This window comes from Ambystoma mexicanum, chromosome 9, assembly GCF_040938575.1.
Source record: "Ambystoma mexicanum isolate Mex_15411 chromosome 9, UKY_AmexF1_1, whole genome shotgun sequence".
In the NCBI taxonomy this organism is placed as follows: domain Eukaryota; kingdom Metazoa; phylum Chordata; class Amphibia; order Caudata; family Ambystomatidae; genus Ambystoma; species Ambystoma mexicanum.
The window spans coordinates 905,443,056-905,470,790 of record NC_090931.1 but is presented as its reverse complement, the minus strand read 5'-3'; the positions used below and the strand labels follow the sequence as shown (position 1 = coordinate 905,470,790).

The 27,735-nt window shown below is 48.0% G+C and overlaps 1 protein-coding gene across 1 annotated transcript in view; it reads right to left on the bottom strand.

Moving 5' to 3' along the window:
- The window catches only part of MCM3AP (minichromosome maintenance complex component 3 associated protein), a 1,669,219-nt gene that overhangs the window by 1,527,158 nt on the left and 114,326 nt on the right, over positions 1-27,735 (bottom strand). The window contains exons 3-4 of the mRNA XM_069616041.1: positions 21,335-21,555; positions 20,310-20,388 (exon numbers count right to left, since the gene is read on the bottom strand). Coding sequence (XP_069472142.1) covers positions 20,310-20,388; positions 21,335-21,555 — 300 coding nt within the window. The remainder of the gene's footprint in view (positions 1-20,309; positions 20,389-21,334; positions 21,556-27,735) is intronic.

The window sequence follows — 27,735 nt, the reverse complement described above, 5'->3', positions numbered from 1 at the left end:
CAGTCACTGGGGCGTGATCAGAGATCATGCAGGTGTGTATTGATGTTGCATTTAAGCATGGGTAGAGGACCTCTGATATCAATAGGAGGTCGATTCTCGAGAAGCCTTTGTGTACCCAGGAGTAATGGGTCTAGTCTCTTGAGGTCCCGTTAAAAAGCTCCAGGCATGTACGGTTTCCGTTTCCCTGAGAAGCTTGGCTAGTGATAGTGCTTGTACAAAGTCAGATTTAGTGGGTGGAAGAGTCTTATCCACTTGGGGATTTGGCATCGAGTTGAAGTCCCTGCCCATGATTAGGTGCCCTTCTTGAAATGCTAGTGTGGTTGGGATTAGGTTTGTGATGAAGTTGGCTTGGTCAGAGTTGGGACCATAGATTGAAGCGATGGTGATGGGGAGCTCTTCATATAGCCCCTTGAGTAGGAGGAAGCGCCCATCTGGATCTCTTTTTATTGTAATTTCGGTTAGAGAGATCCTGTCACTCAGGAGTATAGCCACTCCTCTTTTCTTCTGGCCGGAAGTGGCAAAGTACGCATTTTTGTACCTGTTAATTCTTACTCTGTGCTCGTCTTCTTGCATTAGATGAGTTTCTTGGAGGAATACAATGTCCCCGGATAATTGCCCGAGCCTATGTTGGACGAATTTCCGTTTCCTTGGCGAATTAAGTCGAACATTCCATGATAGGATTGTTATTTCACTTGTGTTAGCCATGGTCTCCTATACCAGATTTGGCTGAGATTGGGCCCATGACCGCTGATTGATCCTGATCTTCCCCTTTCGAGATTACCTTGTTTTGTTGGTGATGCTTCATTAGTGTTGTTGGTATGTCATGATATAAGATTGAACGCTGGGCCGAGCAGCTGGAGCGCCAAGACCCAGGGCATATGATTGTCTTTCGGCGATCCCTTCCCCATCCCACACCCCCCTTGAAATGAACATGTAGGAAAAACAACATCCTACTGCCACTGGGAAACTGGTGGCACCAACGCGCTCATAGTGGCCAACAAGATGTGAACTAGAACTAAAACAAACATTATACCCGCACTTCCAGGGTATTATCCGTTGTACCGTGATAAGAGTCAATCCAAACGTGAGGCTCCCGTCTTCTTTGGGGGGGTGGGGGGGGGGCCGAGGAGATTATTTCCGTTGTACCTATCGCAGATCACAGTAGTCCATTATAGAGTTTCTGTGACCTGCCGTCACTGATGGGTCTTTGAGTCAATCATCCCAGATTGGAGTTTTTCCTGGATGGGCCTCGAGGTCTGCGCTGTCGGGCAGGTTTCGACCAAGATCCGTTGGAGGGTTTGCTGTGCTGAGATTGGGATGGTTCTTCGGACTCCAACCCCCCCCCCCGTTCTTCCGATGCCCATGAATTTGTCGGCCTCTTTCGGTGACTGAATTTGTCTCTGAGCCCCCTCCCATGTGAACTTTACCGAAGTCGGAAATCCCAAGTGATATGCAATCTTTTTCCCCCACAACCATTCCGTGAATGCTCGCATGGATCTTTGCTTCTGAAGCATGGAGTTCGGCAGATCTTGATACAGCAATATTATAGATCCTTGAAATGTTATTTGGCCCATTTGCCTTGCTTCGTGCACGATTTCCTCCTTAACTCGGTAGGAATGGACCCTTACCAGGACATCTGGGGGAAAGTTAGATGCCGATCTCGGAGCTGATCTGTGTACCCGGTCCAGCTCCAGAGGCGCGTCGTCCGGCAGGGTTTTGATAAACACGAGCAGTACCGAGGCGTAACTTCTTAGCTCCGCTTCTGGTATAGATGGTGGAATCCCCCACAGGCGAATATTACTTCTCTGCGACCGATTCTTTGCATCTTCTTGTTTAGCTTCTTGGAGGTCACATCTCGCTTCTAGAACTTTGATTCCGTCTCCGTCGATCTCGTCTTCGAACCTTTGGTCACATACTTCTGATTCGAGGAAAAGTTGCAACTGTGCCTGCACTTATTTGCGCCAAGATAAATTACTGGTGTATTTCCTTTTGCTATGAATGACAAATCCAAATGTTCTGTTGTATTTGATAACGTTTTTTATTTTGAATTTTCAGCCCCTCTTGGATGACACGTGTTTCGGCGTACAACCTGCGCCTTTCTCTTGTCTCTTGTCTCAACTTTCTTTACTTTCTTACTTTCCATGTTATCCCCTCGTAGATTTGACTGGCACAAATATGAGCAGTCCCAGATCGATTCCTCCGGCGGCCTCCTGGATCTCCTGTTTTCCCAGTAACCTAGGATTCTGTAGGATAACGTCTCCGGGGCCTCCATTCATTCGGTGTTCACTGTGTTCTTTGCTTTCTCTGGTTACTCCGGTATCCCACTGTGAAAGGACAGGAGCGATATGTGGATGCAGAAATATGTTTAATTCAGATTTTCTTCAAACAATCAAGTAAAGGAACATACGTGCTTTGGCAGTTTCTCCACGGTCATGGTCTTCCTCGGGTTGAGGGAAGGTAGCTTTCCATCAGCCTTCTCCCATTCCTGCGTGGCCGGGAAGGCCCCCCAGTTCGTTCCTCTCTCCGATGTTCTATAACGATTAACAACAACAAATCCTTGGTCATTCACTGGATTTTTATACTGCACGTTCTCCTCGTCTCCCCACCAATCAGGAATCACTTCTAATTGGTCGGAGTTGCAGAGGCCCGTCCCCTACATGAGCTGTCGTCCAGGACCTTCCTCCTGCCCCTGCCCGGTTGCCATTAACTGGGTCCTCCCTCTGCTTTCCAGCCTCCCGTTGTCTGTGGGTTCCCTGTCCGGGCCGTTGGTGTGCCACGTATGGGTGAGCCCCGCCCACTGTGTAATCAGCAGTAGCGTGGGGACTATCCCTCGTGCGGAAGATGCGACTCCAGCACCGGTCAGAAGGCATCCCGCCATCCTTTTGCACCATAGCGGAGAGAGCCGCGAAGGCACGGAGACCAGGCGAGTCCGGGATGGGGAAGGTTGTCTGGCCCAGGTCCGGTTCCTTGTCCCTTCCCATTCTCTGTAGCCCCGATACAGGTTCTGTCATCGGAACGGGTAGAAGCGTTTGTTTTCCCTCACACCCCCCCTCCTTCGGAACAGGTGAATGAGCCCTTTCCCAGCCTGCCTCTGCCTTACACATCCCCTCCATGGACCCAGGCCAATCAGGCAAGGGAGAGCATCTGGACAGGTAATCGGCCACCAACTGAAAATTGGCTGGCGCAAGGTAAGGAAGTCGAAGGGCTGCAGCGATAGGAACCATCTCAGAACTCGCTGGTTAGTATCATTATGCTTCGCGAGCCATTGTAGGGGAGCATGATCTGTATACCAATTGAAGCAACGTCCCAGTAGATCGTACTTCAAAGAATCAACAGCCCACTTAATAGCTAAACACTCCTTCTCTATCTGTGAGTAGGACAATTCATGAGGCAACAGTTTCTGACTCGCAAAACAAACCGGGTTGAGAACATCATTGTATTCTTGTGAGAGTATGGCACCCAACCCTTGGTCCGACGCATCACTCTGGAGATATAAGTGCTTATGAAAGTTGGGGCATCTCAAAACAGGGTCTGAGGCGATTTTCTGTTTCAATGTCTCAGCCAGCAGACCGGCCTCGTTGTTGGTCAGGTCAGAAGATCCGTTGTGCCTCAATGCATCTGTCAGGGGTGCCGCAATTGTAGAAAACTCGAGTATAAACCTGCGGTAATATCCAACAAACCCAACAAATGCCCCATATCTGTTTTCTGGTGGAGGGTATCGGAATTCTACATATGGCCTCAATCTTCGAGATCTGGGCCGAAGAACACCTCCACCAACTAGGTGCCCCAAGTATTTGGTTTCCCATGCTCCGATTACTGTTTTTCTAGTGTTAATGTGCAATCCGGCGTAATACAAAGCCCCAACCACCTTATCCAAGTGTTGTAAATGGTCTTCCCACGTCTCGCTGTAGATCACGATATCATCGAGGTATGCATTGGCGTATCCATCATGGGGCTTTAGTATTATGTCCAATAATCTTTGAAATGTCGCAGGTGCGCCTTGTAATTGAAAAAAAGGGTAAGACCTTGAAGTGATGCAGCCCTTGGTGTGTGAAGAAGGCGGTTTTCTCACGATCTGGGCCTCGTAAAGGGATCTGCCAATAACCCTTTGTGTGGTCTAAGGTGCTCAGGAAGTGTGCAGGTCCGAGCCTTTCCAATAGCTCATCCATTCTTGGCATGGAATAGGCTTCATTTTGGGACACAGAATTTAGTTGTCGATAGTCCATAAAAAACCGGATGGAGCCGTCCAGTTTCAGAACGAGCACTATCGGGGAACACCATACACTATTCGATGGTTCAATAATGTCCAATCGTAACATGTCTTCTAATTCGTTGCTTATTATTTGGCGCCTGGCTTCAGGGATCCTATAAGGTCCGAGCCTGACAATCTGTCCAGGCATCATCTCAATACAATGTTCGATTAGATCAGTTCCACCAGGCAGAGAGAAGGCCCTTTTGTATGGCGATAGGCTTGTCATCAGTTCTGTTTTCATGGTGGATGTCAAAGTACTTCCCCACTGGACATCCTCCGTTTCGGTTAGGTTTTGTTCGGGGTCTCCGGTATCGAACATGTCCATGACGGCCATGGGGATTGGTTCTATCAATTTCTTCAAAAGATTCACATGGTAGACCTCGTCGTCCGAGGGAGATCAATCATGTTGGTATACTCTATAATTAACAGGACCTAGAACGTCCTGGATTTCATAGGGTCCCCTCCATCTGGCCAGTAGCTTATTGGTACTTGTGGCTAAAAGGATCAGTACTTGATCGCCTGGTTGAAAAGTTCTCATGCGGCTTCCCTTATAAGCTTTCTCCTGGGTCAACTGGGCTGGTCCTAGATGAGTCTCTGCCAACGACCGAAGAGTGGTTAGGTGTTCCTTGAGTTACTCAGTGTATTCAGTCAAGGAGAACTTTTGTCGTTTCCCATTCTTCCTTTACCATGCCAAGTATGGTCCGAGGTGGTCTCCCAAACAATAATTCAAAGGGCGAAAAGCCAGTTGAGGATTGAGGCGTATCTCTTAATACCATTAGGATCAGAGGTACCACCGATCCCAATTCTTCCCCTCTGGCCCGGTTACTCTTCTTAACATTTTCTTGATTGTTTCATTGTATCGCTCAACAAATCTATCTGTTTCTGGGTGGTACATTGAGGTCCTCAGCTGCTTTATTTGCAGTCGCTCACAAACTTAGTGTAAAACGGTTGAAATGAAGTTGGTTCCCTGGTTTGTGATGACCTTGGTAGGCAGACCTACTCTTGCAAAAAATTGTATAAGTTGGTCACAAATCTGTCAGGCTGAGGTTCCCTTTAGGGAAAGGCCTCTGGGTACCAGGTGGCATAGTCAACAATCACCAGCAGGTACTTATTCCCTCTACATGCGGGCTCAAGGGGGCCCACTATATCCATGCCGATTCTTTGAAATGGAACGGTTATAAAAAGGCATGCGTTGCAAGGGAGCATTCGCCAGTACTACTCCACTTGTCAGTTGACAAGTTGTGCATCCCTTGCAAAACTTGGCCACATCCCAGTAAACTCCTGGCCAGTAAAAGCTTTTTAGTATGTTCTGCTGGGTCTTTAGTGAGGCCATGTGTCCTCCATAGGGGCGATTATGTGCCAACTGTAATATTATCATCCAATGGGCTTTGGGTAATACCAATTGTTCTCTTGTTGTTCCAACTTCGGCCTTATACACTGGATACAGTAGCCCATGGCGAAAAACAAATCCTGGTCCTTTGCTTACATCAGTGTCTACTTCTTGGATAGCCCTTTCTCTGGCAACTCGGAGTGTGGGGTCAGTCAGTGTTTCACCCTGAATGGAATCCCATGGTCCTCGGGGTTCCAGTCGATGGGTTGGGTCACATAACTAGCACGACACCATGCTAGTCGATTCTCCCTCTTACTGCTTTGTGATTTCTTAGGGCCTTTATTGGTTGCCCTTATGGTATCGTGCCCATGTGGGGCTTCCTTCCACCACTAGTCTTCTAGGTTTTTCATTGCCTGTTCAAAAAACAACCGGGGTGGGGAGAGAGGGTAGGACGGCAGCTCGTACTGTTGTTGCCTCATTGGCTAGCTCAACTTGTATTTTCTTCATAGGGTAGGTCTTTGCATCTCCATGAATGCAACATATGGGTATCATTACATTAGGTAAATAAGGAGAGTTACTTACGGTTGGTAAAATGGCGGTCTGCTCACTGCTGCTGTCAAGTAGGGCTCGAGTTGGCATTCCATCGACTCTTATGTCCACTATGTAAGGGCCAGAGAAACGTTGTTCCGGGTTCGCCTTCATGTAGCCGATTTCCATGGGTTCTGTTCCTTTTCTCTTTGGCAGAACGGTGCAATATGGCCCCATTCACCACAATCGAAACATTGGAGCCGTCTATATCCGGGAGGTATAGCAGTTGATTTTCCTTCAGTACTAGGTCTTTATCCTCTGGTCTTGCCGTGCGTTCCTCCGTACCTCAATCTTGCGAATACAGTCCTTGCTCCCTTGGGGGACAGTGATTCTATGTTGGGTAGGAACGTGCGCATCAGGGTATTCAGCAAGGGTGGCCTATTGGAGGCCAGCCTTCTGGTAAGCAGACGCTATGTACACTGCTTCCGCCAGCGTTGGCCGGTGATGCTGTCTAACTCAACTCTGCATCAGGCCAGGAAAGGGTTCTATAAACTGTTCCAAGATAGCCTTGTCCAATACTTCCTGGTTAGCCGTTGAGGGGGGTTGTAACTATTTCTCTACTGGGTCCTTAATCCGGTATTATAGCTGCCGTTGACTCTCTCTGTTCTTTCATTTAGTGTCCCGTAGCTATATGCGATAGGCTTCTTCAGCTAGGCCTAATATGTCTAGCACTGCCGCCTTAATCTCCCCATAAGGGGCGTTTCCATTGGGGTTGACTGCCACATATTGGCCCAAACGATCAGGAGGCTATTGGGTGTTCTGTGCTAGCCTCTCAAAACTTGTAAAGAAAAAAGCTGGGTCCTCCCGTCCTTTTATTTCTGTAGAAAGGCGGATGGCACCAGAGGCTGGTTCCTTGAACTTGCGACAGCATCAGTAAACCGGAGTAAAGTCTTGTGCTGCTTATCCTGGTAAGTCATCTGCAATGGACCTTGCAGCTGTATGGCTTGTTGAAAAGCCTGACGATCAGCGACAGCTTGCTGGGACGGTAGCTGGATGAGCTGTTGCAGTTGCTGTTGTCCTTCTGACAATGTTTTAACTAGGTTCTCCATATCGCTGTCAGAATCCCACCTTCGTTGCCACTTGTGAAAGAATAGACAGGAGCGATATGTGGATGCAGAAATAATATGTTTAATTCTGTGATTCTTCAAACAATCAAGTAAAAGGTATATAGGTGCTTTGGCAGTTTCTCCACCGTCAATGTCTTCCTCGGGTTGAGGGAAGGTAGCTCTCAAATCAACCTTCTCCTATTCCTTCGTAGCCGGGTAGGCCCACCAGTCAGTTCCTCTCTCCTCCTGCTGTCCTATGTTCTGCAACGATTAACAACAAATCCTTGGTCATTCACCCGGATTTTTATGCTGCACTTCCTCCTCGTCTCGCCACCAATCAGTGTTGCCCATGTTCAGATCACTTCTAAATGGTCAGAGTTGCAGCAGCCTGCCCCCGACATGAGCTGCCGTCCGGGACATTCCTCCGGGCCGTGCCCCATTGCCATTGACTGGGTCCTCCATCTGCTTTCCAGCCTCCCGTTGTGCATGGGTTCCCTGTCTGGGCCAATGGTGTGCCGCGTAGGGGTGAGTCCCGCCCCCTGTGTAATCAGCTGTAGCGCGGTGTCTGTCCTTCATGCTGGAAACGTGACTCCAGCGCCAGTCAGAAGGAACCCCGCCATCCCGTTGCATCGTAGTGGAGAGCGCCGCGGAGGTGCAGAGACCAGTTGAGTCCTGAATGGGGAAGGTTGTCTGGCCCAGGTCCAGTTCCTGGTCCCTTCCTGTTCTCTGTAGCCCCAACACAGGTTCTGTCGTCAGAACGGGTGGAAGCATTTGTTTTCTCCCTCACCCCGCCTCCCTCGGAATGGGTGAATGAGCCCTTTCCCTTTCCCAGCCTGCCTCTGCCTTACACCCGCGTTCCGTGCTCTCCTGCTGGACGGATTGGCAACTCTTCCAAGTATTGGGACAGTATGCGGTTTTGACCATATTATGGTTTCAGCATTGTTTTGTGGACCACTAGTCCACCATGAGGTCTCTGATCACGCCACCACCATCAGCTTCTCACTCTCTCCTTCTTAAAGGATGCAGCGTGCCAATCGCTCTGCTTTCTGTTCCAGAGCAGTTTCCAAATTCGCTGGCTCTGCAGGTTGCAGAGTCTCCTCCCCGCTCAGGTGTTCCGTCTCTGTGGGGCTTTCCTAGCTGATATTTGGGTTCCTCTCCCTCCGCTTGTTGTGGCATCTCGCTCTGCTCCAGCATCCTTTTCCCAGTTAAACAGGGATTTCATTTAAAGTGTACTTCCTCTGTTTCTTGTGGACAATGTGAAAAACCTGAAGCTGTTTAACGACTCATCCCCGGAGATCTATTATTCATGTGGCCAGGGAAGGACCATCGCTATTGTATCCCGGACAAGCAAGGGAGGATCCCCTGGGTAGGGGGTCCTTGGGGATTGGGGAGGCAACACCGGAAGGTGAGACACGGTATCCCCCAGTTCCTGACATTTGTTTACCCCAAATTCCCTCTACCCTTATGGGATACTACAACTCCCAGAATTCCCCTCCTTTATGAGCCCACCTACTGAGACTAGGAAGAGGAAGACAGACTAGAAAGAATACCCCTAGTGCTATGCAGTGGCCCTGTTCCACTAATGAGGTCAGGCACTAAAACAATCACGCACACCTGAAGCTCATTAATGACTACCAAGAGTAGAAGAGGTGGAGCCCCGGAAGACAAAGAGAGAGAGACCGGGTACGTGAAGGAACAGCTGGACAAGGTCTGGTGAACGGCAGGCTGCAGAGAACGTATCGCTGCTACGCTGACGGATTGCTAACGAGGGCAAGAGAAAGCAAGGCGGGGAGTCATATCTCCAAGGAGCCAAAGAGGGGAAAGCCGAGCATCTGGACGAAACCTCTGATGTGCCCGAAGGTTACTTGTTTCCCCGGAGCGACAGGAGTGCCCGGGAAGGTCTGAGAAGGGAAGGCGAGGGACCCGGACCTTGGACGCGATAGCAGCGAGAGCCGTTACAGTCTACCACAGTGGGTTCTTGATGTGAGGGAGAGCCCAGATTGTTAAGACGCAAGTGTGAATATTGTAGCAAACAAGTTTACGAGTCTGGCAGCAGATACAAGAAAAGAAAGATACGATTGTTGAAGTGACATGCAAAGTAAAAGAGTGGTCCTGCGGATAAAGGCACATTATCGAAAGTCTCTGAACTGTAATCTCCCTCAGAAAGGGAGCGATAGAAGTGAGCGTTTAATGGATGAAAGTGAGACTTCAGTGAATGCCAAGAGAGTGGACCTGAAACCAAGGTGCAAAGAAGAACACATATGAATATAAGGAACTACAATAACCAGGATGCATTGTGTCAAAGTGACCGTGCATAGGCACTAGGGAGGGTTGTGCAGTTTCGAAACTCTTTGGCGTGAAAGTGAATTGATAAAAGTGAATTGACAACCAAAAAGGTTGGGTAAAGCGAGTCCCACGACAAATTGAGAGAACTGTTATGTGAAACAGGCAAGGGATGCCTGAGAAGAAATGCGATACATACTGAACTGATGCAGAGTCAGGCAAGGGGATGCCTGAAAGACTTTTGTGAACTCTTTCAACTGTGCCCACTACCCACTTTGAAGGAACTCTTAAAGAGCCCCAGTGGCTTAAAATTGGCTTAAACTTGGGGGGGCGCTGTTGCGCACGACCAAGATGGCCGCCTGAAGCGAGAGCTCCGGCCCGACAGAAATCCGAGTTATATTTGAATCCTGTTTCAGAGCCACCAGCAGACAGCGAAGTCGAGCAGAGGCCGACTGAAATCCTGAGAGCAGCGGACCAAAACTCATGGAAATATCGGCCTTGGCGGGTTGAGCGGGAGAAGGCCCGGGAGTGTGCCGCGTGGGACGCCCGGCTGATCGGCGCCGCTGACGCTCTGGCCAGAGGGGCACAGAGAGGCGGGGCTGCTGTGCCGTGGTCGCGGAACTTGCCCGTGTGCGCTGCTGATCGCCCCCTGGGTCCCGCTCGCGGGGCTGTGCGGGCAAGTGCTGCTGGCTTGTTGGCCCTGCCCTGGCGGTTATTGAGGCAATCCTCCTGAGTGAGAGCTGGTGCTCCCTGCCGTGTCGCGGCGGGTGCTGGGAAGCATGCCGTCATCGGACGGCGTGATATCCTTTCCCCCCTGGGCCTGGGCTGTGGGGCGACTCCATTTTCTGGCCTGCGGCCGGGGCGCGCCACACGTGCTACATTCCCTGCAAGTTGCCGTTGGTGCCGCTGAGACGGTGAGTGGTGCGGCATTCAGCGGCTGGGGTGCAACTCCCCTCTTCGTGGGAAGACACAGTCCTTTGTGCCTGGACATTGGTGGCTCCGTGAATCACTAGCTTTGTGGCTGCCCGGCCTGGGCAAGCCCACTCGACAAATAATATCCTACGCGGCCTGCCCTGCGGTATAGTCCCACAAGATCCATTGCCCCTGTTGGGCCGTGTTGGTGACCCGGCTGGGGTGGCAGCCATGGGTAACACGAGGAAACAGGAAAAAGCGGCAGAGGGGACGACCGGGAAAAAGAAAGGCCCGATGGACTCGTTCACCAGCAGCCAGGCATACGGCCACGAACCAGACCTGGCGACAACATCAATGGCTGAACCTGGCGTGGACAGCTGCGACAGGCTTGATCGCCTTACCACGATAGTTCAGAATGGCTTCCTATCCTTAAATGTGAAGCTAGATGACATTGTTAATACCATAGGAGCATTGAAAACCAGAGTCGACAAGGAGAGCCTCAGAATCACTGAGGCTGAAGACAAAATTGGAACTAACGAAGACACCATTGCGCGACACGATCGCGACATAGCGCAACTTAAGGCAGGCATGAACGCGCTGCGAAGTAAATGCGAGGACCTAGAATCCAGATCCCGAAGGAACAATATTCGGATTGTTGGGGTCTCTGAAAAGTTCGGGAAAGGCACAATGGAACAACAAGTAGAAAACCTTCTTAAGACTCTTTCGGGACAGAATCCTTCTCGAGCCAATTCCTGGTTGAACGAGCACACCGCACTCTGGCCCCCGTGCCAAAACCCAGAGCCCCGCCACGCACCATCATTGCCAGGCTGTTGAATTACAGAGACAGAGATACAATTCTCAGAAAGGCTAGAGAAATTGGGACACTACAATATGAGGAGAACCGCATACATGTTTATCCGGACTTTGCTACGGGAGTGCAGGCTAGCAGGCGATCATACGAGCCGGTCAAGCGGCTACTGAGGGCACGACAGGTCCCATATGCGCTAATATTCCCGGCCAAAATGCGAATCCAATATGGAGGAAGAACATACTTTTTTGAGACCCCGGCCGCCGCTCTGGCGTATGTGGAAGCAACTATACCCCTACCACCTAAAGGCTGTGGACCGGACCAGAACGGAAGATCACCTCCGGGAGGTGGAGACCGGGGCCCTGCTGACTGAACCTATCATATCCTCTGTTGCTGCTTTAGTGATTTGTAACGGACTTCTGCTCCCACTGGGGGGCTCTGAGTAATCTTCGAAGCGGGTCGCGAGCCCGCTCCGGCTGCCCCGTGGTGACAACGTGGCACCCACATGAAAGTTCCTAAAAGGTTTAAGGGTACATCGTCAAGTTGGGGTGGATGATTTGGGTGGAGGGTGTGGTTGGGGAAATCGGGAAGTTACAGAATGTTATTGCTGCCAGGGCATGATAGGGACCTGGAATGTGGTGGAGTCTGGAGAGGGAGAATGCACTGTTGGAAGTTGTAGGTTAATTAAAACATGGTCTCGCAGGCGCGGGTGCTACTCTAAAGTTAATCATTCGAGCATTGATGGTCATTACTGCTTGGTACAATGTAAAAATGCAAAAAAAAAAAAAAAAGGGGCGACGGGCTGAAGATGAGATTAATGTCATGGAATGTTCGGGGCCTGAACAATCCGATGAAGGTCAGAAATGTTGGCAATTATGTCACTAGACACGGGCCTCATATTTTAATGTTACAGGAAACGCATGCACAGGGCTCGGTTAACGAGAAAATACTGGCAAAATGGGGTAAATTACGCTACTACACGAACTATTCATTGCAGTCCAGAGGGGTCTGCACCCTCATACATAATTCTCTTAGCTTTGTTGCCAAAGGCCACTTGGTGGACCCGATGGGTAGATATGCTCTGGTCTGGGGGGAAATAGCAGGAAAACAAATAACCTTATTGAACACCTATGGTCCCAACCTGGACGATCCTGATTTTTACCTACATATGCTCAAGATCCTTGCCAAACATGATGCGACCACGATACTATGGGGAGGGGACTTCAATGTGATACTAGACCAGACCCTTGATAGATCTGCTAAGGTAACCAGGGCACCCACCAAGGCGGCACTAGTTCTGAAACAAATTATCCCGCAACTATCTCTAATGGATGCCTGGAGAGTGCTCATTCCAACAAGCGAACGGTACACGTTCTACTCTTCTGTCCATGATAGTGAGTCACGTATAGATTACTGGTTTATATCCACAAACATAGCGCATACCCTAGAGAATTGCGAAATCCTTCCTCGTATACTATCGGACCACTCCCCGGTGATGTTGGAGATCTCTTTGAAAGATGCCCCCAGACCAACTAGGAGGTGGAGAATGCCAAGAGACATACTAAAAGACCCGAAAGTTGTTGAAACCCTACACATTGATATTGCCAACTTTTTTTTTACAGACAACATTGGTTCGGTAGAAAACATATCGTCAGTATGGGAGGCGTTCAAAGTCTGGGCGAGGGGGGCCCTAATATCTAAGACCACTGGTCTTTTGAGGGAAGTGCGCCATGGGCTGGAGGGGTTGGAGAAAGAGTTGAACACACTAGAAGAAATCTACAGCGCACGCATGGTGGAGACACCCTGGCTGCAATACATAAGTTACTTAAGGATTTTGACCGACTGGCAATAAGGGAAGTACAATATACGGCGGCCCCCACCAGGGCTCGCAGATATGGAGAAGGAAATAAAGCAGGGAGAATGTTGGCCAACTTGGTTAAATACGAAAAACACATGACTCCGATTACAGCGATTCAAACAGCACAAAACGAGATAACAAGTGAACAGGGAATAAATGATGAGTTTGTTCAATTTTACAAAAATTTGTATAAGAACAGAGATGGGAAATCCCCCGATGAGATGAAAAGATATCTTGATATGCTACAACTCCCCACAATCCCAGAAGAAAGCAAACTAGTACTCGAACAACCTATCACTGCCGAGGAGCTTACTGAGGCGATAAAGGGGCTCACGTCTGGAAAGGCACCCGGCTCGGATGGGCTCGGTGCTGAATTCTATAAAGAATTCCGGGAAGAATTAGTGCCTGTGCTGTTAGAGATGTGGGGAAAGGCTCTGGGGAAACAAATGCTACCCCCGACAATGCGTGAGGCCATCATTACAGTGTTGGCCAAACCCAGACGCCCACCACAAGACATGTCATCCTATAGGCCCCTGTCCCTGATAAATGTAGACACCAACATTTTCGCAAAGGTGCTGGCGAATCGCATGTTACCCATAACACCTACGCTGGTTCATGCAGATCAAAGTGGGTTTATTCCCCATAGGTCCACTGCCCTAAATTTGCGTAGGCTATTCGGCATAATGTCACAAATCCACCCGAGCAAACAAGCAGTCGCAGTGTCCCTTGACGCAGAGAAGGCATTTGACTCTGTCTCCTGGGAGTACCTCTTTTTGGTGCTGGAGGCATTCGGGGTGGGCCCCAACTATATCAAGTACGTCAGGCTGCTGTACACGGCCCCGGGTGCAAGGGTGTGCACAAATAGAACTATATCCGAGCTGTTTGAGCTGGGACGTGGCACCAGACAGGGGTGCCCCTTCTCCCTTATCCTATTTGCGTTGACAGTAGAGCCCATGGCGGCTGAGGTTCATCTGAGACATATTAACAAGGGTGTACCGTTGAAAGGTGCCACTCAAATAATATCCCTATACGCGGATGATACCTTGCTGTACGTCCGCGAACCAGACAAAAACATCGCTCCTATTATGGCAGACATCAACGAATTCACGGAGTACTCTGGGTACACGGTGAACAGTGCTAAATCAGAAATGTTTCCGCTCACCCCATCCACAAACCGCCCGGCTCGGATGTGCGGCCTTAAGTGGTTGGAGCGACACATCAGATACCTGGGAGTGCTGGTTTCAAGTAATAGACAGACCCTATATGCTGACAACCATGACCAGGCGCTACAAACACTCCATACCAAATTACAGACCTGGAGACACCTCCCAATCTCACTACACGGTAGAACTGCCATTCTTAAAATGATTGTACTCCCAAAATTGCTATATCTGTTTGTGAACATACCTATATGGCCGGGAAAGGAATTTTTCTCTAAACTTCGTTCCATGGCAGTGTCATTCCTTAGGAACGGGAAGGTGGCTAGGATTGGTTGGGAAAAGATGATAGAACCATATGAAAAAGGGGGAACAGCAGCACCAGATTTTGAGCTCTATTACATGGCGGCACAGGCGCAGTTCGCAAAACATTGGTATGACGAGGCAGACAATTCACCCCACATGTGGATAGAAGAGTACACTACTACACCCACAGACGTTAGATCAGTTATCTTTGATACAAGACACAAGGACTCATGTGAATTTGACCCTGTTAGCTGCACAGTGAGAGCCTGGGGGGCCATATACAAGAAACTGGACATTGAGATCCCCTATAACCCAGAGGCCCCGTTATGGAAATACCCAAATATTCCCCCCACATTCGACATCAGCATCCAGGAAGCCTGGGACCCCGATACAGAGATGAAGGTGGGAGATATGTACATAGACGGGAAGTTTGTGACCCTTGCGGTATTCTTGAGGGGTGTGGGAGGAGGATCCCTCAAAACATTACAGTACTATCGGATGAGGTCTGTATTTCAAGCACATTGGCCATCCTTCCCTGATGAACCCCCCTCTCACCCGTGCACACAACTGGTTACAACACGAGGGGGACTGGGAATCTCCAAGTTGTATACGACGATACAGACCCACACTCCTACAATCAACCGAGTGAAAGAGAAATGGGAAGCCGATATGAAAATGCTTATTCCTGAAGAGAAATGGGTAAGGTACTGTATGCTTACAAAAAGGGTATCCCTCAATGCGGGAGTGCGCCAAATACAATTTAAAATCCTTAACAGACTGCACTATACCCCGGCCAGAATTGCTAAATTTACGCCAGGTGATACAGGTGACTGCCCCAAATGTAAGTCCCAGCAAGCGGGATCCTATCATATGTACTGGGAGTGCCTGGTTGTGGCTCGATTCTGGGAGAAGTTTGCAGCTACGCTGACAGAATTTACACAAATCCCCCCCCCGTATTTGTCCCCCCAAAAATACTTGTTCGGGGATATTGGGAAATGCTCCGAAAAAATTAGAAGGCTGTTTAATGTGTCATGTGCTTTCGCCAAAAAATGTATACTGCAATCATGGAAAAGCCCGAACTCCCCTACCATGAATACCTTTTTACGCGAATGAACTTATACAAATGAATGCGAGGAACAATATGTGCTAACCCAACCGAGAATGAGCCGACCAAAGGACATCTGGAGCCCCTTCAGGGCGTATCTATGTGACCTGCCCTCGGATGACGAAACAGCTATGTAGACTGTAAATTATTGAACTTTTGATGAAGACATTGTTGTATGTAAGACCATGTGATGTATTGATTGAGTGCCACTGTAACTGCTGAGACCTTAATAAAAAGTTGTTTATAAAAAATTTTAAAAAAAACTTGGCTTAAACTTGGGGGAAGGGAGCTGTGAATCAACTTCATTGCCATTATGACTTTCTTTTTATACCCTCTTATTTCTCATACATTTTCCTACACTTAGTTATTGTATAGCGTGAAAGCAAGTATAGGCTTCTGACATAGGCTTTTTCTTTGGTTTGACTGACTGACATGGACTATGTTATTTTACTTTGATGGTTGACACTACTTCCATTATAGAATTAGGGCAAGTTAGGAAATCTCCAACTCAACATTCAAAGCTTAAAAAAGGTGTTGAAACTTGTATCTTTGTGTCTGTGTCTGACGTGTCTTCATACAAGTCTCTGTATTGTGTATTCTTTTGTAGGGCCGACATTCACAAGTAGGTCACCTCGGGGTATCTTTTAAGGAGTTCTTCACAGGAACGGGAGTCCTTGTCCCGATAGGAAGTGTCTCTCCCGGTGAGGTCTGTAAGGAAGGCATGGTATCAAACAGTAAGACAGACACAAGTGACCACAGTTCAAGGGTGTTTATTGAACTACAATTGGGTTTGAAAAACGCCCATCTAATCCTAAATCTAAAGACGGGAGAAAGCTATGACCATCAAATAATAATGCAGTCCAAGTGGAGTCTGTCAAAATAATAGTGCCTATACTAATAAACCTATTGCCAATCTTTACTTCTAAATACAAATGTGTGGGACAACAATGTATGCAAAAAGAAGTGTTAAAGAAATGATTTGTCAGGATATTCAAGCCGTTGGCTTCCCTTCCCCATGTTTTCAGCACGCTCGAGCTTAGCACACTCCCTGGCTTCTCTAGCAAGCGGATGCAGTTGAAGACTTCAACATCAGGACCTTTTGTGCCAAAGTCTCTGTCATTCAAAGTCTCTTATTTCAGAGGGCGTGATGCAACAGAATAAAGAGTAGAGCTCCTTTTTTCTTAGGATTTTCCATTATACACAATTTCTCAGGTGGTTTGCTGTTCACCTTGGCTGCCCCTCTACCAAGCTCGGACAAAATATGTCTACTTAAAACACACTTTCTTTATTAAATCAAAATCGAAGACTTTCGACTATCCACAGGATTCTGCTTGACCCGTTGCAGGACCACTTCCATTCCCAATTCTTTAAGATTTCCCTCCGTCGAGCTCGAGCATTTTCCTGCTTGTCAAAGACTTTCATAATTCGGAGGACTTTGGCTTTACTTCGATATTTTACTGTACGATTCTCACAATCATTCCTTTTCCCTTGCAATGCATCTTGGTACTTGTATTTCTTAATTTCAACAAAGTTTACTTTACATTCCCAGTTTCACACTGCCGGGATCAAACTGGCTGGTTTACGCCTTTCAAAAGTATCTGCCTTTATGCGTTCACTTGTTTCACTTCTTTCAGTTTTTGTGACTTCACAACCTTTCACGGAGGCTTTCGAAAAAAGCACAGCTGCAGTGCCAGACCACTTTGCTACTTAGTATTTGTGAGTCAACATTCTGAACCTTAGGCTCACTTTCTCTTGCAGCATATCTTCTCATGCATAACCTTCATTTTCCCTTAGCAACAGTTGCAGGTGCTCCAAATCACAGACCGGACAATTGACTCACTAGTTGCATTCAGAGGCTTGCCTACTTGTTGCGCCTCTTGATGTGAAATCAAGGCCGTTAACTTTTGCTGTTCTGGTGCCTCCCCAATTCTGCCGTTCACCCGGTAGGACAGCTGTTAACCTGGTCACACTAGATACAATTACTCTTTCTTCCGAGCTGGGCTGGCACAGCCTTTGCGGCTTTCAGGATTCAACGATTGCTGGAAAAAGGGGGTTCTGGCCTTTAGCTGCTTTCCCCAAGTCCTCTGGTCTGTTGTTCTCCTCTGCCTGGTTCGCCACCTCTCTGGAAGAGCTGCTCCTTCCTGTGCATCGCCTTGCTCAGAGTGTGCTCTTGTGCTCCTCCTTTTACCCATGTGGGGATAGGAAAAGCTTCCCCTACCTTGCTGCCCAGCATTGGAATGCCCTTCCTCCTTCCCTCAGAGCAGAAAAGTCACACCTCGCCTTCCGCAAAACAGTCAAGACATTACTCTTTGTCTGAATCCTCAAAACATGCTACCACCTGTTTCATACACTACTAAATGTCTAAAAATGCAATATTGTCTAATGTATGCAACTAAACGAAAGCATGTAACTAAATGTATCTAACCCAAAAGGTGTCCATGACGCCCCTGTAACTAAGTTCCTTATATGTAACAGCGCCTCGATGCCCCTGGGCTGTTTGCGCGCTATACAAATCTAAATAAATAAATAATAGGGGTCAGGTTTGTACAATTCAGTGCCTGACCCGGACTGATCTCATTAGCGGGATAACATGAGGGTGGTTGGTGGTAGTCTTTCCTCTGTGTCGAAAGGGGTTTTATACGGTAAATCTTTATTACTCTGTGAGAAAACTGAAGGTGACTTCCATCACACTTCCCCACACGGATAAAAGGTGGAGCACAAAAGCACACTCCGAGTAAGGCAAAGCACACAAGTAAACAGCAGTTCCAAGATGGCAGTTTAATACGAGGAGAAAGACGGCGAGACAAGAGAGGGTTGCAAGGAGGGAAGTGTCCTTGATCTTTTCAGACCGTTACTTTCATGAACCTTGGAAAGTAAGAAACCTAAGACTGGGAACTAAAGCTGAACAAACCTGTATTGTGTGTGGGAGGTACCCAGGGCTCTCCCGTGTCGATAACCAAGGCTGGGAGGAGCGGTTGCCACCATGGTACTGTCCTTGGCTACTACAACAAAGCAGCGCTAGTAAAGACAGCACAGCAGGTGAGTCAGAGATATTGAAACCAAACCAGCATGTGTAAGAACCAAGATTGCAAGCAGCAACTTTGTATGAGGAAATCTAAAGAGAACAGTGTGTGAAAGGTATGTGATGAGCGACGCAAATATAAAATTGGATACCGTAGACAGTGTGGTCCGGCGCCACGTGGGTGTTCATTCGAAGGTCTCCGTTAGGTATCCAACTGATTGACAACTGTGGAAAAGGGAATTTTGAGATCGAAGGGGTCCTGCAACGGGTCAAGCTAAATCCTGTGCAGATTCGAAAGTATTCGATAGTTTAATACGAACTGCAATTGGTCCGAGCCTGGCTGAGGGGTATCCGGGGTGAACCCGCGAGTCACCCAAGAAAGAATATTCTCTGAACATATTAAAAAAAGGGGGATCCGAGCCCAGCTGAGGGGGATTCAGGGTGAGTCACTCAAACGGAATATTTATAAGAGGAAAGGAACTTTGTGCTTTATTTTTGTACGTCAGGCCCTCTGACTCAAGAGACTTTAGAGAAGTAAAGAGACTTGCACCACAGAAGGCCATGATGCTGGTAATGGAACGTATCCTCGTGCGGAAGAAGCCAGAGTGTGTGCTTGGCTCGAGCGAACCGTGCAGAAAACGTGGGAAAGAGGCCAACGGCATGAATATCCGGAGATATAATTTTGTGAACATGTTTCTTTTTCATGAACACTACCCCCACACTATGTATATTTAGCAGTAAGCATTGGCAATAGTATTTTTATTTTTTATTTTTTTAGTATAGGCCCTTTTATTTTGACGAGACGCCACTAGGACTGAATTATTATTATTATTATTATTATTATTATTATTTGATGTCTTAGCTTGCTCCCATCTGTAGATGTAGGATTAGATGGGTTTTTTTACACCCTTTTTAAAGTTCAATAAACACCATCGAACTGTGGTCACTTGTATTGGTCTTACTGTGGATAACATGCATTCCTTACAACTTCCAATCACCTCTTCTTCACAGTACTATGTGAAGATGGGGAGGGGAAAATGTTATGTTTGTAAATGTCCCAAAATAGTAGAGGGGTTGTGCGGTTGTGGGTGAAGGGGGACACCGCATCTCGCCATCAGGTGTCTCTGCCCCACTCCCCGAGGACCTCTCACTCCGGTGATACTCCCGCACTGGTCCACCCACAGAGTCTGGATCAAAAGGCGATGGGGTTTGGGCAGTGAAACGCCTTCTAGTTTTTCACAGGTCCCATGTGCATCGATCCCTAGGGAAGGTGTTGGTGAGTGGGCTCACCTCCCCAGTATCACGGGGGTGGGGCTCCTCTTTGGAGAGAAGGGATGAATTACCTTCATTCGTTGCAATAGACAAATGGAGACTACAATGGCAAGACAAGGGTATAAAGAGTGATATACACACAATAAATAGTCATCACTAAAAGGCCACATGTTTTGAAATACATCAGCAACACTGCAGAGGTACAAAATGTGAATATATGCTCTTGCATGGGACACAAACCAGCCCGAGTTTATATACAAAAAAAGGAGAATAAATGCAGAGAAATGTAAGAAAACGTGAAGAGTGGTCATGGACAATCATTAACACAACACTGCTTGTATTGTGCCACCCATGGATGATTAACACTCACTTGTTTTCTTCTTGAAAAAGAATATGCTGATGCCTTTATGCCAACTCTGTTCATGGTTCCTGGCGCTCTCTGCAGCAACCTTGAAAAGAAGTCTGAGATTAGCACTAACCTGTCCAAGCTGCCCAGCTCCCGGACACCATTACCAGCACAAATCTATCATTGCTTTTTCTCTTTGCCCCATGTTCTTTACTGGAGGTGAACAGAGCGAGTTGAGAAATGTATAGGTCTGGGGGTCACCAGATGGAATAGGACATGAAGGGCAGACAGCAAAGTACTGAGGCATTAAAAAGACTATTTGACAGATAACATCTTTCGCAAAAACAAGCAGGTGATAGCCCACAACCATATAAATGGGATCAAAAGGAGAGAGGATTTGAATGAAAGGGGTGACAAGACAGGGGACGATGAAGGAACAGCCTTGAAGCCACATGGTCCCTGGTGCTAAATAATAGGGCAACCAAGGCCACCAAAGTAATCTCACAGCCTCAACATCAGGGCCACTAGATCACCAAAAGGCCATATCACTACATCAGGCAAAGCCCAAAACATTTGCATCACACATCAGCCCCAGGCTCCAAATTACCAAACGACTACACCTCAACATCACCCAGACCTGCCAGATCTTAAACACCACTTCAATAGCATAAACATTTCCCTCAAATGCCAGACATCCACATGCATAACAAAGCACATGTCTATTAGAGAAGGTTCATGTAACCCAACTTCAGCAGATGTCTTGTCAGGAACTGTGAGGGACTCAAACACTGGAGTTTCTTTTTGCAAAATCATATAGACTAGATGTGCATGGATGGCAGGGGGCAGTTCTAGATGGCCTGAGTAGCGATAAATTAGCAGGAAGTTAAGCTCACATTATCTCAGATGCATATTAGCAAACGTGCATAGCCTCAACAGTATACGGTAGGTAGGCACATAGCCTTAGTGTCTATGGGTGGCAAAAAGGCATTTTCAGCATTCAATGCCTGCCAGACTACATGGTCCCAGAGGGGTATTGTTAGCAGACTCACATGGTTTTGGAAGTGAATGGTTGCGGTTTTCTTCTCTGGCTTGCAAATAACACGCACAATTTTGCCGTAGCGGTTAAATCTCTTCTTGATAACATTTAGTTTGTTGAGATGATCAGGTATGTTCTTAATTTGAATCGATGTGAGTTCACTGGGCGATAGGTCACCAATGCTATCTGCGCTGCTGTTCCTGCGCCGAAGCTGAAGATTCTTCCCAGTAGAACCTGTGAAAATAATTAATAGAAATGGTGATCAAGAGAACAAGTTAGAAAAATAGTGAGGGATAACATAACTACTCTTAATGCCCAGTTACTATCCCCATCTGCTACCCCTAGCACCCCATGTTCAACTGCACAGACCTGCCAGCTGATATCCCAGAATGCCTGTGGTCCGCGAGGGTATCCTGGTGTGGCCCAACAAGTGTACAAATAGTAGAGATCTTCCAATAGATAACTGGTTCTACTGAAGAATACTCACAGCCTTTAAAGTTATCTGTGCGCCAAGCCCTCCCTGAAGCAGATTTACATTACATGGTTTCATGACCTACAGGGAAATGGAAACACTTTAGAGACCTCGAAAAATAGGATAATTCTTGACTTTCTGTCACCTGGTCCCACTGTTACCCTTCTCACTCATTTTAGGTAAGCAAGATTTCTGGCAAGTGTAACATAATTACATTAGATGGCCCTTTTTTGGGATCCAGAGGTATCCTGGAGAGGAGGACCAGCAGTATGAGCTACGGGAAGGGGAGCATAGGAGGTGATTCCCCGGAGTGACTTCCTCCTATCCCAAATAATCATGCTTCTGGAGAATAGGGATATTGTATAAAGCCTATCGTACAAATCCTATCACTTGCTCATGGGGCCGGTAAGAGTGAAGGCAGTGTACCTTTACTTCATACATTTATTATCAAAGTAGGGTAACCCTTCATACCACCACTTCCCTAGTGAAACCCCAAATCAACAATCACAGCCAAAAAGTGTCACACAGGCAGACGATGATAGCAGTGCCACCGCAGAGTACTCCAATCATGGTTCACGTTCAGGGGCTGTCAAATCCTTTGCTTGTCGACTCACAAAGAAGACTTCAGCTCTCACTGCAGTACTTGTGCATTTCTTCCAAATGGACCAGGTTCTTAAAACCTTGCCTGCAGCCAGCGACACTAATAAGCCTTATCATGAAGCTGGAGGACAATAGCATGACCGGCTGAGGAAGATGTGTGGGGCGGAGGACTAATGCACCTGGGTAATGAACATGGGGCATAACCAATTACAGAGAGTAAGAAAAGAACACAAGGCTTAGCTGGTGGTGTCACTGTCTGGGCTATGTAGCTGGAGGCATGAGCGATGGAGAAAAGGCAGAGCCAGAACCCTAGAGAAATCTGAAGGCTGCTGAGGGCTAGATGCAAGACTGTTGCAGGAGCCAGAAATAGCCAAAGAGAAACCAAAGAGCCTGTCAACGGTTGAACTGCAACAAGGGAGAGAAACCCTTGTAGTGTGAAAAGCAAAGGAAACCTCGCCTCAGAAGTTGATCATATGGAAGCCTGATCTGTACACTAAATGAAAGTGGGGTGGGTGATTGGAGAATCTGCTGGTAAGCAAAGCCAAAAAGCGAGCTGGTGCTAGATCCCTGGAAATTAATTTAATTAGGGAATTGTGAATGGGAAGGTGGTATCTTAAGCCAGTAAACCATTTTGAGTACACCCCACCCAGACATATTTTGCACAGTCATCTGTATTGCATTTTGGACGGAAACCCTGGGTCTATAGATAATGACCGACACCCATCTGATGACTGGTGAATAAAGGTGTTCAACTAAATTCCTGGCCCGTGTGTTTGGTTTATCCTAATTCACATGAGTGTTATGAGGCTGAAGGCTCAGCAGAATCAGACACTTTATTCTGTAACCTTTCAAAGGTCTCCCCCAAGATGGTTATAAAAAGGTGCAAGTGTGTTTATTTTTAACATCTTTTAGTGCCAAATAAATGGCATTCAGACATGGAAACAGAGTATAAATAACACATTTATCATTCTTAGATTTATAGGTTATCCATATAACCCATCCTTCCATTTCACTATGTAATATTTCACTCTGAGGCTCGGTCATGTCATGCTGGCATGTGGTTGGACGTTCCCGCTCAACAACATCCTAGATCTTCTTGCCAGTGTCGCAATTTTAAATTCCTTTCTTATGCGTGTGTAAACTGGGCACATGGTTCTACAGAATGATTCAGGAAACACCCTTATCATTTTACTCGTAATCATTTTACTTGAAGGGGAATAGGAAAGAGTAATGTATTTGTTTTCCATCATGGGATCTCCATTAAAATACACATATACTGTATAACGTATAGGATCTCAGAACACCAATTAAAATATAAAACCTGCTTACAGATTACAAAATAAATGCCTGTAGTTATTTCTTCACATTTCCCTCAAAACAAATTTAAACTGTGCAATTGTACTTTGAACCTTTATATGCAGTAGGAAAAACAAAAACAAGGAAACAGATGCCATTAGTAAAAGAAATGAATCCAGTGACTAAAGGCAGCTAAGCTTCTACAATATCCCACAATGTAGAGTGACGACAGTGAGGGCCAGTTCACACTCCCCTGAAAATAAAGGGGACCGACTAGAGTTGTAAGATTTTTACACTTCAAAAAGCTTAAATCTGACCCACGGTACTGCGAAGCGTCAGCAATAAAAGGCGGACGCAAGGTGTTCATGTTTTAAAACAAAGACATTTATTAAAGCATAAAGAGGTCGCCCTATTCTAAAGATGTATTTCTTTACTTAGAAAGCAAAACTAAGGATCGGTCTGTGTCAGGAAGTTTGTTACTAATAATCTGTCCATGTGTCCAAACCGTCCTATCCGGCCCTCACTCTACAAACAAAATAATAAAAAGGGAGCAAGGAAATGTCTGTCTTGTTGACGGCAAAAGTGTTCAAAAAACCAAAAGTAATAACTCAAATGAAAATGTTCTCCAAGTTGAAAGGCCCTTCGAGCTAGAGGATGTTTCCCTTCCTCTAAATTGTTCAAATAGGATTGCAAAAGTGTTCCTTTAAGTAACCGTTACTATAGACCTGCTTTAGGCACACAAAGTTTTTGTTTAAGCAGTAAAGTTCTGTATAAGTCTTGTAGCTTTGTAGATTGCCCGTTATACTGCCCTGCCAGGAATCTAGGTTCAATCTGAATTGTTTTGTATACTCGCCGGCCAGGGCTTGTAGGTTTGCAGATCATCTGGTATACTCTCCTGCCAGGGCATCCTGTATGTCTTACATTTCCTTAGTTACATCAAAATAGCATATACCTTGAGGTGCATGGTATATCTATTTTTAGCAATGCTTGGTCAAACCTCTCCCTCACGGAGGGCGCAGTTGCGTGGCTGGGAAATGGCTGCCGCCTGAAACTGCTCCGACACAGGCTACAGACATCCTGCCTATAATCCTGTTTTGCCAGCGTATTATATTGGAAGACGATGATTGTTGGGGACCGGAGCTTCCCGAGAGACAGCAGTGAAATTCCGGTCCTCCTGCAGCTTGGCTAGCAGGTGAAACTTGTGGCCGGCCTCCCGGGCACATTCCTATTGCCCTCTACTGAGGAGGCGGGAGTCCCGAACTCCGATTCTGACTCCTGTACTGGCCCTTCCTGCTCATCCTGTTGAGGATGAGCTACCGGGGCTCTCTTCCGACGAGCCGACTGAGCGGAGTGCGGCATGAGTCAAGCCGCCCCTCCCCGTCACAGCCGAAGGCCTCCCGGAGAGTCCCCCCTTGAAGCCACTCTTCCACCACAGCCTCCACCTCCCGCCACTGCAGTTCAGACCCGCAGCGTCCAACCCTGCACCTGGGGGCGGGCCCCCCCCCTCAGGATTGAAGACCCGGTCAATGGAAATTGTGGGTAAGCGACCCCCACCACCAGCTTCTGCCGCAGATGAGCCCCCTCAACCCAGCCTGTGCAGCTCTGCTAGCCCCGCCTGGGACGGATTGCTGGGCTGGTGGGGCAATCCGACGCAGCAAGGATCCTAGCTCCACTACCCCGTTCAGACTGTCGCGGTGCCTGGGAAACACTGCTTGGACTGCAGTGCCACCCTGGAGGTACCCCCGGCTTCTCCACACACCCTTGGCCTGCTGAAAAGTCTTCTCCCTCAATCTGAACACCCGAGTCAGGCCTCTCCCACGGGTGCGGACCTGGTTCCCCAGTGCTACTCTTATTCAGCCCGCATTTGGACCCTAGTGTGGCCCTGGACCCTGGCAGACTCGGCCTCCTGACACCGGCCACCAATCTGCAGCATACAGCTGGACACTGGCATCCAGGTGAGGATTTATGTCCCTCTAGAACACCCTGCTCCATATCCCCAGAATTCCTGGCGGTACGGGAGCCACGTTGTCTTAGGCCCTAGACGCTATCTGTCGCGGCCTGGAGGGTGGGCTGCATTAACAACTACTTCTCAAGATCACTGGCCTCCTCCACCTGACGCTGGCCCCATTTGCTACAACCCCCGGCCGGCCCCAATGCTCCTATGCCACCGGCAGCCTCTTTGACTCGCTAGGTGCCCTTCTGGAGGTGGTCTCCTGGAGGTGGTCTCCTGGTAGCAGCATCTTTGAACTTACTGCCTCGACCAACTGATCTGCCTTATTAACACCCCGGCAGATGACGCTCAACCAGGACGACGGTGTGTGGGTGGAGGCAATCGGGTTGGCTACCCCCCCCCCGCCCACGCTGTCCCAGAGGACCCCCGCACCTGCCACCCCCCCCTGCGGGGAAACACCTGATTTAGCCAAGAATCGAAGAAGCCCACTTTCTTTATCCAGAAACTCAGTTATGCAACCGCCCATAATCCCCAGTCTGTTGTTGCACTCCTGATCGCTCCAAAATGGCCGAATTCCCTCCGGGGAGCCCGACAACCTCCTGTATCCCATCCACCCTTGTTTCCCCCTCACATAATCCTTAGACTAGGCCCGCTCTGGGACGGACATCTCAGCAATCTCCACGGCTTCCAGGAGGAGGTGGTGGTGAGCCTATCACCAGAACAGCTGCAAACCCATTTGGAAAGCCAATAGGCCCCCCAAAGCCCGGCTGAAAACAAACTTGTCGACCAGTGTTCAGTGGCCCAATATGGGGAACCCCAAGCAACAGGTGAAAATGGACCAATTTGCTAGAGCAGACCAGTTCCCCTCCCTCTCCCCTCTGACTCCCCCCTGGGCCTTCGCAATTGGACATCTCTACACTTAACCAGACGCTACTGGCCTTAAACGGTAGCACTGACAACTTGGGAGCAAAAATAGACTCACTCACCTGCAAGGTGGGTATCTCTGCGGTCCAAATCGACACATTATATGGTCGAATGTCGGAGGCGGAAAAAAGAATCGGCGATGGGGAGGACAAGATACTGACTCTCCAACAGGAGGTTGCGTCCCTTCAGCAGAACATTAAGAAAGTGATGGCCAAGAACGACGACCTAGAGGTGAGGTCTAGGAGGAACAATATCCAGATAACAGGGATACCCGAATCTACCCCCCCATTGACCACATGGAGTAATTCATAGAAAAACTACTTTTGGAAATCCTTGATCATCCTCCGGTCACACAGTTTATGAGTGAGCGGGCGCACAGGTCTCTGGCAGCTAACCCTCCTCCAGGGGCTCCAGAAAGGGCAATTATAGCCTGCATCTTCAGTTATCGTGACAGGGATATTTTGCTTCGTGCTGCCAGGGAGAAGAAAGAACTACGATGGAACTCTGCAACGGTCCGCCTCTTTCCCCGACTTCAGTCCGCAAGTGCAGGACCAAAGGAAAACTTTCCAAGCGGCCAAGAATATCTTTACAAAATATTTAAAATAGGAGGTCCGATATTCAATGCTGTTCCCGGCCAAGCTTAGGGTGGTTCTGGATGGCAAGGTGATTCTTTTTTACATCCGCGGAACGCTTTGCAAGGGACTTTATGGACACAATGGGACTGCCCTGTAGAGCTCTGTAATGTTCTGCCTTAGTGGACACCTCCCTTGTTGGTCCCCACAGTCGCACCCTACTTCAGGATGCGCAATCCCGACCCCCACCCTTGGGGGGGTTATGGCAAAGCACCACATGATAAGACAGGCCTATGTCGCATGGAGAGTTCCCAGCTGTCGCGACTTCCCCCTTGCCTGATGGCAACCCCACTCAGTTGTCATTTGTTGCTTAGGTTGTAAAGTTTTGTGATTTTCTTTCCCAAGGTGTTGGGTATGGACAGGGTGGGGGAGGGGTATTGGGTGCCAGTAAGTTATAGTTTCTGGTGTGGGTGGAGGGTTGGGGGGGTGGGAGGGTACCGGTGTGGTGATGTACTAGGATTGTTTTTCTTTAGGGGTGTTATAAAGTATCAATTGACGACGCATACCTATGAAGGTTGTACTTCTAAGTGGAGGGCCTC